The sequence below is a fragment of the Calypte anna genome, chromosome 1 (genome assembly GCF_003957555.1).
Source record: "Calypte anna isolate BGI_N300 chromosome 1, bCalAnn1_v1.p, whole genome shotgun sequence".
In the NCBI taxonomy this organism is placed as follows: Eukaryota; Metazoa; Chordata; class Aves; order Apodiformes; family Trochilidae; genus Calypte; species Calypte anna.
The window spans coordinates 54551047-54566388 of NC_044244.1; the positions used below are offsets into that span (position 1 = coordinate 54551047).

The 15342-nt window shown below is 42.2% G+C and overlaps 1 protein-coding gene across 2 annotated transcripts in view; it reads left to right on the forward strand.

The window, feature by feature from the left end:
- Positions 1–15342, forward strand: part of SYN3 (synapsin III) — a 177612-nt gene that overhangs the window by 136533 nt on the left and 25737 nt on the right. For both annotated transcript variants that reach the window (XM_008505123.2, XM_008505115.2), the window contains one exon: positions 9127–9189. In XM_008505123.2, coding sequence (XP_008503345.2) covers positions 9127–9189 — 63 coding nt within the window. The remainder of the gene's footprint in view (positions 1–9126; positions 9190–15342) is intronic.

Genomic DNA, 15342 nt, shown 5'->3' on the forward strand with positions numbered 1-15342 from the left:
ATAACTCTGCCCAGGTCCCATGTGCAGCCTTTTTGATTCCCCTGCTGGTTTTGACTTCTAATGGTAAAGCCCTGAGGTGGCAGACAAAGTTTTCAGATAGGATCATCACACAGGATGTCCACTGAGTAAGTTTCTTCCACTCCAGTGGAAGCTCTAATGGCTTTAGCAAACAGGTGGAGCAGGATCATATCTCATGAAAAAAGCCACAAGAGGGAGACAAATACCCATACGGTGTCATAGTGGGTTTATGCCCATGAACCCCGGGTAGGAAAGGGTTTTCTCATCTCTTGAGGGGTTTCAAGGTTTCAGATTGCTTTCCTAAACCAAAGTCAGAAACTCTAAAAGCCTGAAGGATGAAACGTGGAGACATAAAATGCATGTAAGAGAAGCTTCCCTTTTACATTTTGGCAGCATTTCCTTTCCCCTTTGAACCATAGAAAAAAAATCCATTAGTGCCCAATCTCAGAACCATTGACACATGATACTTTCAGCTTTGAAAATATGAAGTTTGCACTTTAGGACCTCATTTTCTTCTCCAAGGAAGTGCTGAATTGGGAGAGATGCTGAAATGGAGCCCTCCTTACAGCTTTTGGCTCCTCCCACGTAATTTGAAAGTTCCTAAGAAATCTCAAGAGATGCAGAGCAAATTCAATCATAGGATTCAATGGCTATCATCCATGTCCTCAGTGTCTCTGCCATGAGGCAAAAATTAGTCTGGGTAAACACAGAAGATCTTTATCTTGAGAAAGAAATTTGAAACTGTTGAACCAACACAAGGATGTAGGAAGAGCAAGGCTCATAATTGGCCCCCACCTGTTCTTGGTGCCTACAAAAGATGCCACAAAAATTTCAGGGTTCATAAGGGCTGCTGCCAGTATTCAATTCCATGTACAGCCCATGGAGGAGATAGGTGCAAGGAATAGGGCTTGGAGACACTTATTTCTCACATACATGTCTCAGAGGAAAAAAATAAAAAAATAAAAAATAAAAAATAAAAAACCAGGGGATGTGTGTCTCTCTGTCAGGCCATATTAATGAAGCATTTCAATTCCTGCATGAGCCTGGAGTTCAAAACACTATAAGTAAGATCTGCTGTAAAATAGTACAAGCTGGGCTCATAGCATAAACATATCTAAGATGAGGTAATACCTGATTTACCAGGTCAGTGGAAAAAATAAATAATTGTGTCAATATCTGTGGCTGTAGGTCAAAAATGTATCCACTATGAATTTGGTCTGAAAAAGGTAGACAGTGGAAATTATTGTGTGGGAATGGTATGACATATGGCTGCATGGGACAGACCACTGGTCAATAAAACACTGGGAGCATAGAAAGATAGGGCATAATCAGAAAAAAACATCAGGAAAAAAAAAAAACTTTCTAACATTAACAGTAGCAAACCATAGAGTGCCAGGCCCGTTCTCTGGAAGCTCTGGCATGGTCCAGCCCCAGCTGTGTTATCAAACTCAGCCTGCAGAGTATCCTGTGGGGTATGGTTGCAGACTTATGCTGGTTTCCATCTTGTGTTTGGGTATTACGTGGGAGAAGGTTATTTGTCATGAGCCAGCATCTGCCAGAGATCAATCTAACAATTTAACAGTACAGGCAACTCAGGGAGGTTGTCCTTGCTATGTCATTGCTCTATTTACTTGTGTAGATATATCCTGAGATGCCAGCTGCAGGGTGACACTGCCCATATTCCTCATTCTTCTTTATGTCTAAAGTCCCTTATGCTCTAATCAAGACTACTAGCTGTGCTTTTTAAAAGTGTAAAAATAAACCAGGAATCTTTTAAAAAAAAGTTCAACTGACTGTCTGGCTCTCTGTGCTGCTATTTCTATAGCTGAGTGCTGAAGAATGGCAAGAAGGAAGGAGGTGGATCCATTGCCCAACAGCTTTCAGGAGCCCTGAGAGTTATTTCAGATGTTCCAGTGGACCATAATATCCTGTTCCCTGGAGCATCCATGGTTCATTGCTTGTGGCCCTCCTCCTGCCAGCATCTGACATGTCAATATCAGCCAAGGCTGCACAGGGTCATTGGCACAATTACAATAAAACACCAGAGCCAAACCCTTGGAGTAATGTGTGGTTCTCCCAGGCTTTGCAGTTAGGGCATGCAGATTCACTTTATGTACAAGCTGGGTGAGAACCATCTTCACTTTGCCATTTGGAGAAAGGGAAACACCTGCAGCAGACTGCATGGTGAGGTCAGGGACCAGCAGTAATAGGGGAATGGTTGGCTTCTTTGATACCAAATTACTCCTCTGGTGTCTGTTGCTGGTGGTTCTTTTCCACTGTGAAGTTCAGAGAAGTTTTGTTCTCTTCAAAGAAAGCCCATGCTGCTCATTTTGAAATGAGCGAGAACTCAGAGATTACCCCAAAAAGAGGGAGTCAAAACTGAGTGAAGAGAATGAGCTCTGTCAGCCAGCATCTTGTGAACCTTAGGGGTTCCTGGAAGAGAAATGGCTTTGAAGACTCCAGCACAACACCATAAGCTTTTTTTTTTTTTCCCCTCTGTCTCTTTCCTTTATCTACTAGCACAGCTCAGGTGCTACAGTTTTTCCAAAGATAACTCATCAAAAGAAAATTCCTAGAGAGTTCACCACCCTTCCAGCAACTGATGTTCACCATCTCCCCCCGTGCAGTGTGTTTATGCAGGGAATGGAGTTTTCTGACTAGAGAAAAACACAGCAAGGTGACCCCAATTCAGGTCAGGGGTTTGGGGCTGAGGAAACTCAAGAGTTTCTTCTTCTTTTCCACCACATCCAGCAAAAAAATATTTAAACAGTTTTTCAACATCAGGAGTTGGAGGATTATATTGCCTCTCCCAGCAGTCAAGGAAAGACAAGAGGGTCCTAAATGGCAACACTGAAAAATACTGGATAAGTGAACTCCATGCATTAAGAAATTAAACTTTTGTATTAATTCATAAAAACCTTTAAAAAACTTGCTTGTGTTTTAAGATGTGATGATGGGGATTTATTGGCCAGGACTGATAGGTATTTGTGTGGATACAAGCACATGCACATATACACACATGCTATATTACTTCTCTGCTGGTCTGAATATATTTGTATAATTCTCACACTTGAAACTCCAAGGGAATGAGAATAATAGCAAATGCTCACATTCTTACCCTCCAAATGCTGAGGGGGACCACTGGGAACTCAAAAGCATCCTGTCTCAAATAAAGGAGAAGTGAAGTCACATCAGAGGTAGAATTAAAGACAAAAAAAATCAAGTTTGTGCTTAACCCTTTCCACTTGCTTCCGTGACCAGTTCTAACCACAGCAAGTGTTAGGAGCTCTGAAACATTGGTTTGTGGTTTGTTCACTCAAGGATGTGGAGAATAAGTCATGTTGATGTTGGGTTTTCTTTTCCTTTTGTTGTGCTGTGGTTTTTAGAAGCGATGATAGCAAAGGATAATTTTTACCACCCTGAAGGATCATTACACCTATCAAGGCACTGCTAACTTCAGTTACTCATACAAAGTATATAGCATACTATAACTCCATCTAGTTATTTACAATGTTCATTCCTATCTAATGCTGAAGATCTCAGCTCCAGAACTAAATGGAACAAAAGGTCCATCTATCTAAACCATTTTAAATGTAACCCTTTGTTTTGCTCTCATTCCTGGTCCTCCCATTGTTCTCACAGATATCCCCTTTAAATTATTGAATCTTTCTTCTCACCCGAAACCTTCTAATCAGAAGCCTCATCCTGGCATATTCTTTATGCCCCCTCTAAAACCTTGCACTTGCTTGCTAAAACTTTGGCCTCTGGCCTTACAGTGCTTTGCATTAAACTTCCCTCACAGGCTACTCAAACTACTGTGGTCTAAACCATCTACCTTGTCCCTTGCACTGATTTGATCACCCCAGCTCAGTAACGAGCTGGAAAACTTAACCCATCCCAAAATGATATGTTGTGCCCACACTTGCTAGAAGGTGCACTGCTGTACTCCAGCTGCCATCCTGTTGATCAGTCACCATGCTGCTTCAGATCCTACCTTGTACAATACCTGCTTGATCTAACCATTACTGAAATCCTCCTGTCACAAATATCTCAACACCTTTCTCACCATAATGCCTACCTCCTTCTTCCTCCAAATACCCTTGAGGATAGCTACTCCTCCTAAAAAGAGGTTTTACTTCTCCCCATCTAATTAATTTTTCTTCATTGTGCTATAATTATAATACAGTAATGAATACAGACATACGAGTTTTAAAGGACTCCATTTTAAAGGAATTTATATCACATGTCTTTAATAAAGCACAGATCTTAAAGCTGGCAACTCTTATTGTTTAACATGTTCTCCCATCCTTGCTTGCTGTTTCTTACACTACTCCTGATCTGGTAAACAGCAGAGAGGAAGGATTTGTCTTTCGTGGTTATTGGCCTCCACAAACTTCCAGGGAGCCACAGTATTAATCCACTGAGTGAGCCATTCTGCATGAAGTCAGTGATTACACCAGCTCATGAATAAATGACTAATAGGGAGCACTACTGCTTCTCTGTATTTCATTATACAGCCCTGACTTTGCTATGCCTGGCAAGGCTGGCATGCAATCAGCGCTGCTCTTCAACTCAGATTTTCAGTAAGATAGTTCCATAAACACAATGACATCATGTCATTACATCATCACTTTCCTGTAGGTTTGAATCAACTTGCTTGCTTTTATGGGAAATCATATATATTCACTGCTCCTCCAACTTAATTGACACCAGGGAAGTGCCACACACATTACTTTCAACATTATCTCTCAAGTTCATGAGCAACATTCCCATTACCCATTGGGTACCCACCCAAGGCAGACTGTGCCATCATGCAAGTAAAGGCATCTAAATAAACAGACAGATCAGTTTTAGAGTATAAAAGCTTAAAAAGTTTTCAGCAGTACTTCTGGGGGCTGAGAGAAGGAAAAATTACAGTACCTTGTGCTATGGCTTCAGGGTCATAGATGCTATAGTAATACAATAGTGATGAAGTTTTCATGTCTCCATCTCACATCTACCCAAATCCTTCCTAATATTACCCATCATGTCACTGTAGCCTGGACTACTGATTTTAGTACTGGATGGCAAGGCTTTGCAAAAGAAAGAGTAACACTGAAAACTGCAAGGGCACTGTATGTGATAAGGTGGAAAATGCAAACTAATACACAAAACTAAACATGGCAGATGGAAACAAAAAAGAAAGGCTTTCCACATTGTTTAGGGACTACAAGGCAGTACACAAAATAACAGACCTAAGAGCAGCATCTCTCTTGATGGGAAACCAAAGAGTAGAAAGCACTTGTATTTATGTAATAGGCTATGTATTAGGTTTAATCTAAGGTTCCTCCTTACAGATCGGTTTATATCCACCTCTGTTCTACTGCTTCACCAGCAATAAATATGGAAAACATTCATATATTTACAAGAACTACCAAAAATCTCATTATTTATTGGAAAGGAGAGGAAAGTGTCATAGTTTACAGCTATGTGTTTCTAAATAGAGGTTAATACCAGCACTCACTTTTACACATTGGTGCCAAAATACTGATTAACTGCAAAGTGATCTTTGCAGTGCTACTACAGAGAGTAGAAACCTTAAAATCAGGGGCTAAAATTATATTCTTTGGGCCGCCAGTGTTGTAAAATGGAAATAACTCCATAACTATCCCTTTGCTCCAATCAGAGGTGACTTTGCTGAGTTTCTAGTTCAGGATGCAAACTCCAGCTGGGCTCTAACCAGGCATCTTAATACATCGAGTTTTAGACACATATGTAAACCTTTTCATCCCAAGGCTTCTGTGGGACAACATCTGGGAACACATACATAACATTTCAATTCAAAGGGTTGAGTTATGCATATGAACTAACACCCCATGTCTGATCACTGACCGAGCTGCAGTGCTACAGTCCCATCCCACAGCCCACAGACGTCATCTATACCAATCCTGTCAACAGTTCACGCACATTTTTAAAGCATCAAAGTGTTTCCCCCCATCTTTCCAAGAAAAAAAGAGCCCTTACAACACATAAACAAACACATAGAAAGACACAGACATATTTCTTAGCATGAGTTCAGTAAAAACATGCTTTTCTTATTAAACTCTAGTGCTACCCTGTGATTCTAAGCATTCTCTTTCCCAGGAAATCTATGACTAAGTATGTGTAAGTACTTGTCTCAGGGTTCTGCCCTCATGGTGGCTGTGGCCACCCCCAAAACTTCTCACCACCTATGTGTGTGAATTGCCTCATAGTCATGTATATAATATATTCTCCCTTCATTCAGCTTCCCTGTCCACCTGGGTGCTTGCCAAGTACTCTGGCTGGCTACCTTACTAGCAACAGAAACGGGACCTGAGTCCCAATAAGATTCTGGTGGGAAGTATCCCCACTGAATGAAGTGTAGTTCAGCTGACTTCTACAACTTCAGCAAGGGCTTCCTAGATTCATTATAAGGTGGTTGTGGGCTCTGGTTTCTTTATCCTTGTGGACTACCGAGAGCTTTTGGTTCCATAGAACTTCAGCACAAACTCAGGGCAATCCGTTGTCAGTAGATAAACCCATTATAAAATGCAGTTAAGTGTATGTGCCACTCCCCTTCATTGCTTCCTCTGTAAGTCAGGTTTATGTATGTGGAAATCTGGTGAGGTTTCCATGGCAGAAGCAAATTCCTGGAAAACTGTCCTCCAGCCTTTCCGTGGAGCTGCAGCTTTCCCAGAAAGGCTGCCCCTCATTCAGAGTCTGGACCTGTGTTTTACCTCAAGACACCCATTCTATGGCCAGGCCTAGCAACTTGTGACTCTATCATGCTGTCACACCAGCTGGTGACCCTTGCCAGGATAAAGCCAAGCCTTACCAAGAAAGCTGAGCTTATGTTTCCAAGAAGCAAATAGAAAGGGAGAGGTCTGAGCAGAGCGTTGTCATTGCCGGTGATTTCTTCCAGGCTAGCAGTAAATTTGGGTTGTTTATTGGATCCCAAACTTTTTTTGCATGTACACAGGAAAACAGATGCTTCCCAGTCCAGGACCCCGTGTTCGAGCCAGGTTCCCTCAGCAAAAGCTGCAGGTAGGGTACACAAAGAGGGCAGCAGGGACATCGCTTCCTGCCTCTGGCTGCTTTCAGCTGGTGAGAGAATATTATCTATCCCACACACTTCTTTGGCCTCCAAGCCAGGGTATCAGGCCAGCTCACAGCATGCAGCTTGCTCTTCCTGTGCAGTAGGAAGAAGCTGCTGCCTCTGCTCACAAACAGGGAACAGAGGGCAGGACTTGCAAATGCTTGGGCTCAAACAGCGTGCATGAGGCACGGATGGCAGAGCTGGGAGGAGAGCCAGGTCTCCCAGAGCCTGGGCAGGTGGATACCCTAATTACTAGGTTATCTTCCATCATCCAGCATTTAAGGCCTGGGACAGTCCATCTACAGCCCTGTCTTCAGTAACCTCAGGTGCAGTCCTCCATTTGATTAATTTATGCCAGCAACAAATTAAGTTTCAGGCTCTTACAACAAATTAGACGTAAAGGGAAAACAGAGCACAAACTCATGTGCCTGGACATATGATTAACTATGGGGCTTCAAGATGGCCACCCATCACAGTCTCTTGCTTTTTCTTTTGAAAGAGCAGGTGCTGGTCTTTGTCTGTGCCAGGACTGTGATTTATTTCAGCTGTGTGCCCTTCTGTGGTCCGAAGAGGATCCTTCAGCTTTCTGTCTGAAGAAGGTTCTCGCTAGAGATGCAGGTTGTTTGAGAACATGAGGCACTCGCTGTTCCCCTCTCCTGTGACATTGCTTTATATAAGCAGCTGAATAGCAAAACATATCAGTGTTCCTTGCTAATTTTGTTATTTATAGCGAGCTGCCACAGATGGAGACTGCCGCACCATTCTATCTTTAGGGCATAGCGCCCGCCCATCCATACAAACAATTGGTAATTAGCACAAGAACAATTTGTTTATCCACTCTTAAACTTAAATAAATAGAAGAGCTATTTATCTGTCAAAATCCAACTCCTTCCTCTTGCCAGATCAGGTTAACTGCTTAATGAATAGAGTTCATCGTTCACTGCTTCAGGCATTTAGGTAAAGACAAAAGTCTCTTTGAAAATTCTTCCCATTAAAGAAAATTAAATATGCAATACAAAACAACCAGTTATGTACCAAAGAGATAGTACTTAGGTCACAAGAATCAGGAGCACAGGACAAGATTAAGATCACAGGGGATGTCAAGCAGAGGTGTAGAAATGGACCAACTGGTAGGCAGGGGAGGCGTGGTGCATTTATCCTGATTATTCCTGGCACTTCCCAGCAGTCCAGCCACCCAGCTCTCAGCCAATCACTCCAAGTGAATTCTTGCATGAGATTGAAACTGAGGAATAGAAGGCAGAGACGATACTTAAAAGTTCTCCAAGTAAAATCACACATGTGCACTAAGATGTACTTCCATGGCTCACATGGCAGGACCCTGCCCAATGTAAACACCATACAAGCCAGGGAGAAGACATGACATAATTTTTTCTATTTTTATTGCTGATCCCAACGCTTCTTTGTTCTCTTTTATTCTCTGCCCCCACCCCTGAAGTCAGAGAAGAGAGAAAGAGGCTTTATGAACAGAGGGACTTTGTGAGTTGTACCCACAGGCTGGCCCCTCTCTCCTTACCCCCACCACTGCTGATGGGAGAGAAATGGGAGCTGCTGAGAAACTGCTCACACTCACTTTAAAGGGCAAAACTGTCTGTGTGGAAAATAACAAACAACCCTTGTCTTTCTCACAGTTCAGATGTTCTCAGCAGACTGGCAGGTGCAGCTTTTTTCACACACATATGAATGTACACACATCCATATGTATAGGGTCAGAAAAGCAAAGGGAAAAAATAAGGATTTAGAGGTTACTGCTATAAGGAAGCAAAAGTGGGTCAGATCTGAGGAATTCTGCCAGGCCTCCATTTCTGATTATAGGGGCCCCAGTAAAGAGCTACTTGCTTACTGTCCTACCCCCTGGACAATCTTTATCTGACCTTTTTCTCCTACCATCAGCATCCACGAAGGGGATAAAAGCTACTAAATAAAAGTAAACTATGTCAAATACAATGTCTGGGAAGAAATACTAATGAGGAACTCCTTCTTTTATCTTTCAGCTCACAACTCTGAATTTCCCAGTAGTGGTTAAGCTGGGGCATGCTCATGCTGGAATGGGGAAGGTGAGTAAACAAACAATATGTACAGCTCAGAAAACAGGCATATATGTGGCACAGCATTCTTGGGGTCATACATGGTGTGTTGCCAGCCAGAGAAGAGGTTAAACCTCCCTTACACCCTATCTGGGTTTTGCTCTCTGTTCCTGTGGGAGAAAAGGCCTTTTTCCTCTGTCACGCACTTGGAGACAGGCAATGGCATTGGTTTGGAAGCTGTCTGGGATGCAGGAAGGGGGGTTGTGAAGAGTGGGGGGAAAGCTGGCTGGGCTGAAGTCATTAGGCTCATCTTTTATATATTTTCTCGTCTCCTGCAAGTGGTAATGTTGTTTATTCAAGCACCTGTAATATGCAGCTACACCCCATAGTTCTCACAATGGGGAGCAGAGGCACTGGTCTTTTTGAGTGCATTATGATGACCTTATTCAATAAAACAGGAGCCCTTCAGTTATTTTCTAGCTCCTTGCAAGGAAGAACAAGACCTTACAAAGCAGAGTGGCTGGTTGCCTGCCAAGGAATCCTGAATAACAGTTCACTCCCCAGAAGGACCTGTTTGTTTTTCTCAGGCTCTCTGGGATCTTTATTCCCCCAGTGAATTAAGAGGCCCCTGTTTCTTGGGGTGACTGGGCTCCCCTTTCAGTGAGGCATCACCAGCACCCTCCTGCTGCCCTTGAGCCTCTTCTTTCTTGAATGTAACTTTTAAAAAAACATATTTTATCTAGCTAAAGCTTGATTTTTTTTCAGAAGGAGGAACTCTGATTGTTTAGAAGTATTCTGATATATCATCTCTACCAAATGAGTGGTCCATCAACTTCATAACTAATACCCCTGTCACAGTGCTTCCCTGGAGCAGACAGACCTTCTCCCAGCTGCACACTCTCTTTGCCTGAAAATTATATATAGGTATGCCAGACCTAAGCCTGAGGCAGCTTGTTTGCACTTTGCAAACAGAAGTCCTTTCTGGCTTCCAGGATTGTCCATGGAAGTTCTCACAAGCTTTCCTGCTTTGGTTGCAATCTTCCCCTGTCTGGATGGTAGCTGCCAGAGAGGAAGTGGGCTCAGATCCTTGGGCCAGTGGTAGAATTGGCTTCCAGCATCAAAGAACAAACATTTAAATAAGCAGGAAATGTTTGTTAAAATATTGGTGCTGCTTATGATAAACAGGCAGAGGTGTCACAGCCCAGAGGTACTTGTAGAGTGAGCCACTGACCATGTCCCTAGGAAGGATTTCATTAGTAAAATCCAACCAGCGCTAACCAAGAGGTTAGGACAGGACTCTCCTTGAGTGTTTCAAGTTCTTTGAGACCACGTAATCTTGGATGTCTCTGAACACTCTGCAGCTTCAGCTGTAATGGAGGGAGAGCTTCATGTTTTCTTTTGTGCTCAAAGAATCCTTGGTAGCTAAAATACCCCAATATTAACAGTGTTTCCAGACAAAACTCTTAGCAGAATATTTAACTGTTGTTTTCTGCACCAGACACCAGATCTTCTTTCACCCCTTACTTTTCTTCCTATTTTATTCTTTAATAATGTTGTTTTTTTGCTGGAGGAGCATTTCTATTCAAACTCCAGGCATAATTGTACACAGTGGTACAAGGGGGTTACGTAGGAAGTTGTTCCAGATGAAGATAGGCTGACAGCCAGCGTCTTAGAAGAAAGACTTGGTCTGGGGCCAAGCTTACTTTAGTCCATTATGAAATTAGGGAGTACTAGCAAAGTCTGGATGTGGATTTGGACACAGAATTTCAACACTGCTCTGCTCTGTAGATGGGAAAGGTAGAGGAAGAAGGGTTGTTGAACTTCTGGTTGTAGTTTGGGTCCTTCTCCGGCCAGAAGTAGCCTGAAGGAAAGTTGAGGTTGACTAAATTACCTTTCTTGAAGTCCCCCTGCATTTCATTGCATAGAGAGAAAAAAAAAAAAAAAGAAAGAAAGAAAAAAAAGAGAGAATGGGAAAATAAAATAAAGAATAAGTCATTTGGTTTAAAAGACAAGTAACAGGAATTTGAACTATGTTATTTTTAAGACAATAGGATTCAAGCCAATGTGGGCCTGGCAGAAAGAAACCATGGAACATTTCAGAAGGAATACAGATGTGCAGAACTATGGGTAGATTACAAAAATTAACACCTATAGTTTAAAAAAAAATAATTCAACAACCAGTTATCATTCAGAAGAGGAGAGTTTCCCAGAGATGTAATGGTGATTTTAACCATCATAATGTAAAAGCAATAATCAGTGATGATAAGGAGACTACAGAAAACTGAAGAATTCAATCTCATTGGTCTTCAGAAGTAGCAGGAAATATCAGGTCTTTAGTTGTAAAATATATGAAATATGAAAGAGGTGTGCTTTAGATTTAGATGAGTATAAGAAAATAAGTGCTAATAAAGCACCTGCACTGGGTCATGTCTTGCAGTGACTGAAGAAACAAAGGATACAATAACCAACCTATTAGCCAAAGTACACATGAAAGTATTAAAAATAGTACTTACAGCAACAAACAATCCCAAGATAACGAGCCATGTACTTGTACCTGTAATGGGTACTTCAAAGGATGTGAGCATTCAGATTACAATCTCATTAGCAGCAGAAATTGTCAAGGAAGTACTTATATTTTTCTTTCTATTAATGATAAAATCACATGCAGTGGGAGGCACCAAGACTTTGAAGAAAGAGCAAAGATGGGAAGTCCAGAAAATGTTATTCTTCATTTGTACAGAGGCAGTGGCCATGAGCCAGAAAAACTCCAGTCACAGAAAAGGCCTCTTCCCCAAAGACTTCCACCTTTGTCTTGCAGGCAGATTTGTATCATTTCACAGGTCTTCAGTTTTTCTGCATTACAGATAAAAGGGATTATAATGATTACCTGATATTTATTGCTAATTCATGTTCATAAGGCTCTTGGCACCAAAAGAAGTGATGAGTGTTTATAATTTTGCAGCAATAATAAGTAGAAAGAGCATAGTCAGGCTTTCATTTTCACATATCCTTTCTTTTCACAACATATCCACAAAACTCACCACATTTTTTAATCTGAGGGCTAAACAGAGAATCCTCAAAGCTAAAATGAAAAATAACCATGTTAGGACTTGTAAGAAACAGGCTCTATTAACTGTCTTTAATTTGGAAGAGGAACAGTAGTGCCTGATGTGTTCATGTAAGGTGCAGGTGGAGATAAAGAAAATGTAGCTGCAATAAAAAGCATCTTTTGAAAGTTCTATTGAAGAATCCAGAAACAACAGCCTCTCTGTTGACTGGAACAGAGGCACAAGGAATAGCCTTCACCCAGAGAGACAAAGGGGTCCCAGACAATCTTCTCATCTAAAAACAGGATACATGTCACTCAGGCCCTCCCATGTTTGTCATTATGCCCCTTCCAAAATTTGGAGTCGCTCCATATCTCACTGGCACTGGAAGATCATAACAAATTCTCTATGTGCTGCTGGTCTAATACAATCACCACAAATAAAATATCTGTAAAAAATATTATTCAGACAATGGTTTATAATGGAGTTGGAAAGGAGGATCTTTCTCATGTTGTGTTTAAGTTTCTCAGGCTCATGGGGTCAACAATACTCAAAAACTCTTTCAGAAAAACCATGGATGAACACTGAGAGGAGATGTCCTTCTGCACAGAACTGAACTGCTGGTCACCCAGCAGTTTCTAAAGGTCAAGGGATTTTTAAGGGCTGTACAATTTAAGTCTACCTAACCCAGACATGGTTGGGTGTCTCTGCTGAACAGGGTGAGAACTACAGTGAGAAAGGATGTTCACTTCTTCCTGCTCCAGATCTCGTAATGACAGAGCCCATGGAAAAGAATAAAGCTCTGAGTGTGTTCATATCTGCCAGTTGTGTGCTAACATGACCCTGAAGTGCCCTAGAAACAGAACCCAGCACTGCAAATTCACTCAAAGAACCTCTTCACCTCTTCCTGATCAAATCATGAGAAGGAAAGAACTGCCTGATCTGCAAAGAGAGGAAAAACAGTATCTGCTCATGTGTTTTTATAGATATATTTATATGCATTTAGTAAATACATATATATTACAACTCTTGCTTTATTTTTAGACCTCTCTAATTAGGCCAGTTTAAGAGTAACCTCCTGTCCCCTCCTGCCCCATAATTATGAAAACACCTCCCCCATACAAATCCTGGCTCAGATGAATTTATTACATTGTAGAAGAAAAACTTGTTGTTCATAATAATGTTGTCAGAGTTATTTTCTCTCCTACTGGATGGGAAAGACTTCTCTTCTTTTTTTTTCCTTTTTTTTTCCCTTGGTATAAATATAGCACAAACTAAACAGAGACACTCTGTAATGTAAAAATACTGCAAGCTTTTTATCAGGAAGGACAGCTCGTCACCTTGTCTCTCTCGGGACTGGAAATAGAATTTTCCAAAAGTGAGAGCTTTGAAAATCCAGTGTGCTAAAGAGGAAAGGAAGGGGAAAGGGCTGTCTTGGTTTGTCAAGGAACAAATATTTCTTTTACAGAGGACAAATAATAACTTGACATGTAACATTCACAACGGAGCAGCCCAATCGCTACATTGCCACTGACTCACGAGCAGGGAGGTGCCACCCAGATTGAAAATAGCAACAGCATCCCTGTTTCTTGCACATCAGTCTGGAATTTTTTGATGGCCATGGAACACAGTGACTGACCCAAGGCACCAGGGACCAAAACTGCCAAGACCTGGAGCTGAGAGCAGCTCTCCATTAGAAAGTGAGAAGGCACTACAAAGCTTCGTGCGTTAAAGGCACATCTGGAGAACTTCAATGCGAAGATTATAGGGAAATTATTATTAGGCTTTGTTGTGTCTTTATTATTTTGAGGTGGGTCAAAGTTAGGCCTAAAATGAATGCCTGTCTCTTGGATCAGGTATTTTCTGAGCAGGGAAGTGTAATTTGGAGTAGAGGGAAAGAGAGACTAAGGAAACCCTCTGTGCAGGAACCTCATATCCCAAAATGGAGAAGTCATAACAGAAATGGTAAGCAGAGGTCAATACTGTCAAAAGATTAACAGGCTTTGTGTGACCATGCCAGTTCCTCTGGAGGAAAACACTCAGACTTCACAAGCCTACCAAGACTCAGTTAAACACCACGGTGCCTGCCTCTAACCCCAGCCTGGACACAGAAACTGCTTTTGCAAGCCATCTCCAAAGTGGTGTGTGTGTAACCTGTGAGGCAAATTTAACTCTGGATGACACTCAGAGAGGCAAGGCTGGGCAATCCCCAGAAAATTATTGTAATTATGCCACTTTGCCTGACTTTTTTCACATGGCCATGTAACTTAGAGAAGTGAAAGAGGACTGTGAGGCAATACCTAGCAGTGCTTAGGCTAAAGATGGGAGAGGAATGCTGTAGCCCTTCTACCCCAGTGTTTAGGAACATCTGGGATATGTGAGAGACAGTAGACTTGGCTACCATAAGACAGAGGAAGTAAAAATCTCTGCCCAGGCCCTTCACTGGAGGAGCCCAGGCTCACACAGAAAGCATGAGTGTTTCAGACTGCCTGGGAAATATCCACAGTGGGTTTTTAACAGTGCCAGGACCCACTCTTCAAAACCCTGTCTTGCAGGAAGGCCTCAAAAGAAGGTCCACAGCAGGCATGGGACAAAAGAATTTCTTCCTGAACTTTCCTTCAGCCTGTTCTCCAGCCAAGAGCAGTAAGATTGATGCCTCTTGGGCAAGATGAGGATGGAAACAGGTACCAGCTGCAGGTCATGTAGTATCAGCTTTTGGAATGCCACCAGAGGGCAAAGGGACAGTCACATGAGCTTGTCCCAAGAGATCCAGCCAGACTCCCCTCACCGCAGAATCACAGAATCAGGCAGGTTGGAAGGGACCTCTGAGACCATCAAGTCCAACCCTTGATCCACCACCACTGTGGTTCCCAGACCATGGCACTGAGTGCCACATCCAGTCTCTTCTTAAAAACCTCCAGGGATGGAGAATCCACCCCCTCCCTGGGCAGCCCATTCCAATGTCTGATCACCCTCTCTGTAAAGAATTTATTCCTAATATCCACCCTAAACCTCCCCTGGCAGAGCTTAAGACCATGCCCTCTTGTCTTACTGATAGTTACTTGGGAGAGGAGAGCAATAGGGAGCGTGCTAGTGCACAGCTGGTGCTTGGGTTAGAGAAGAGATCCAATAGGGA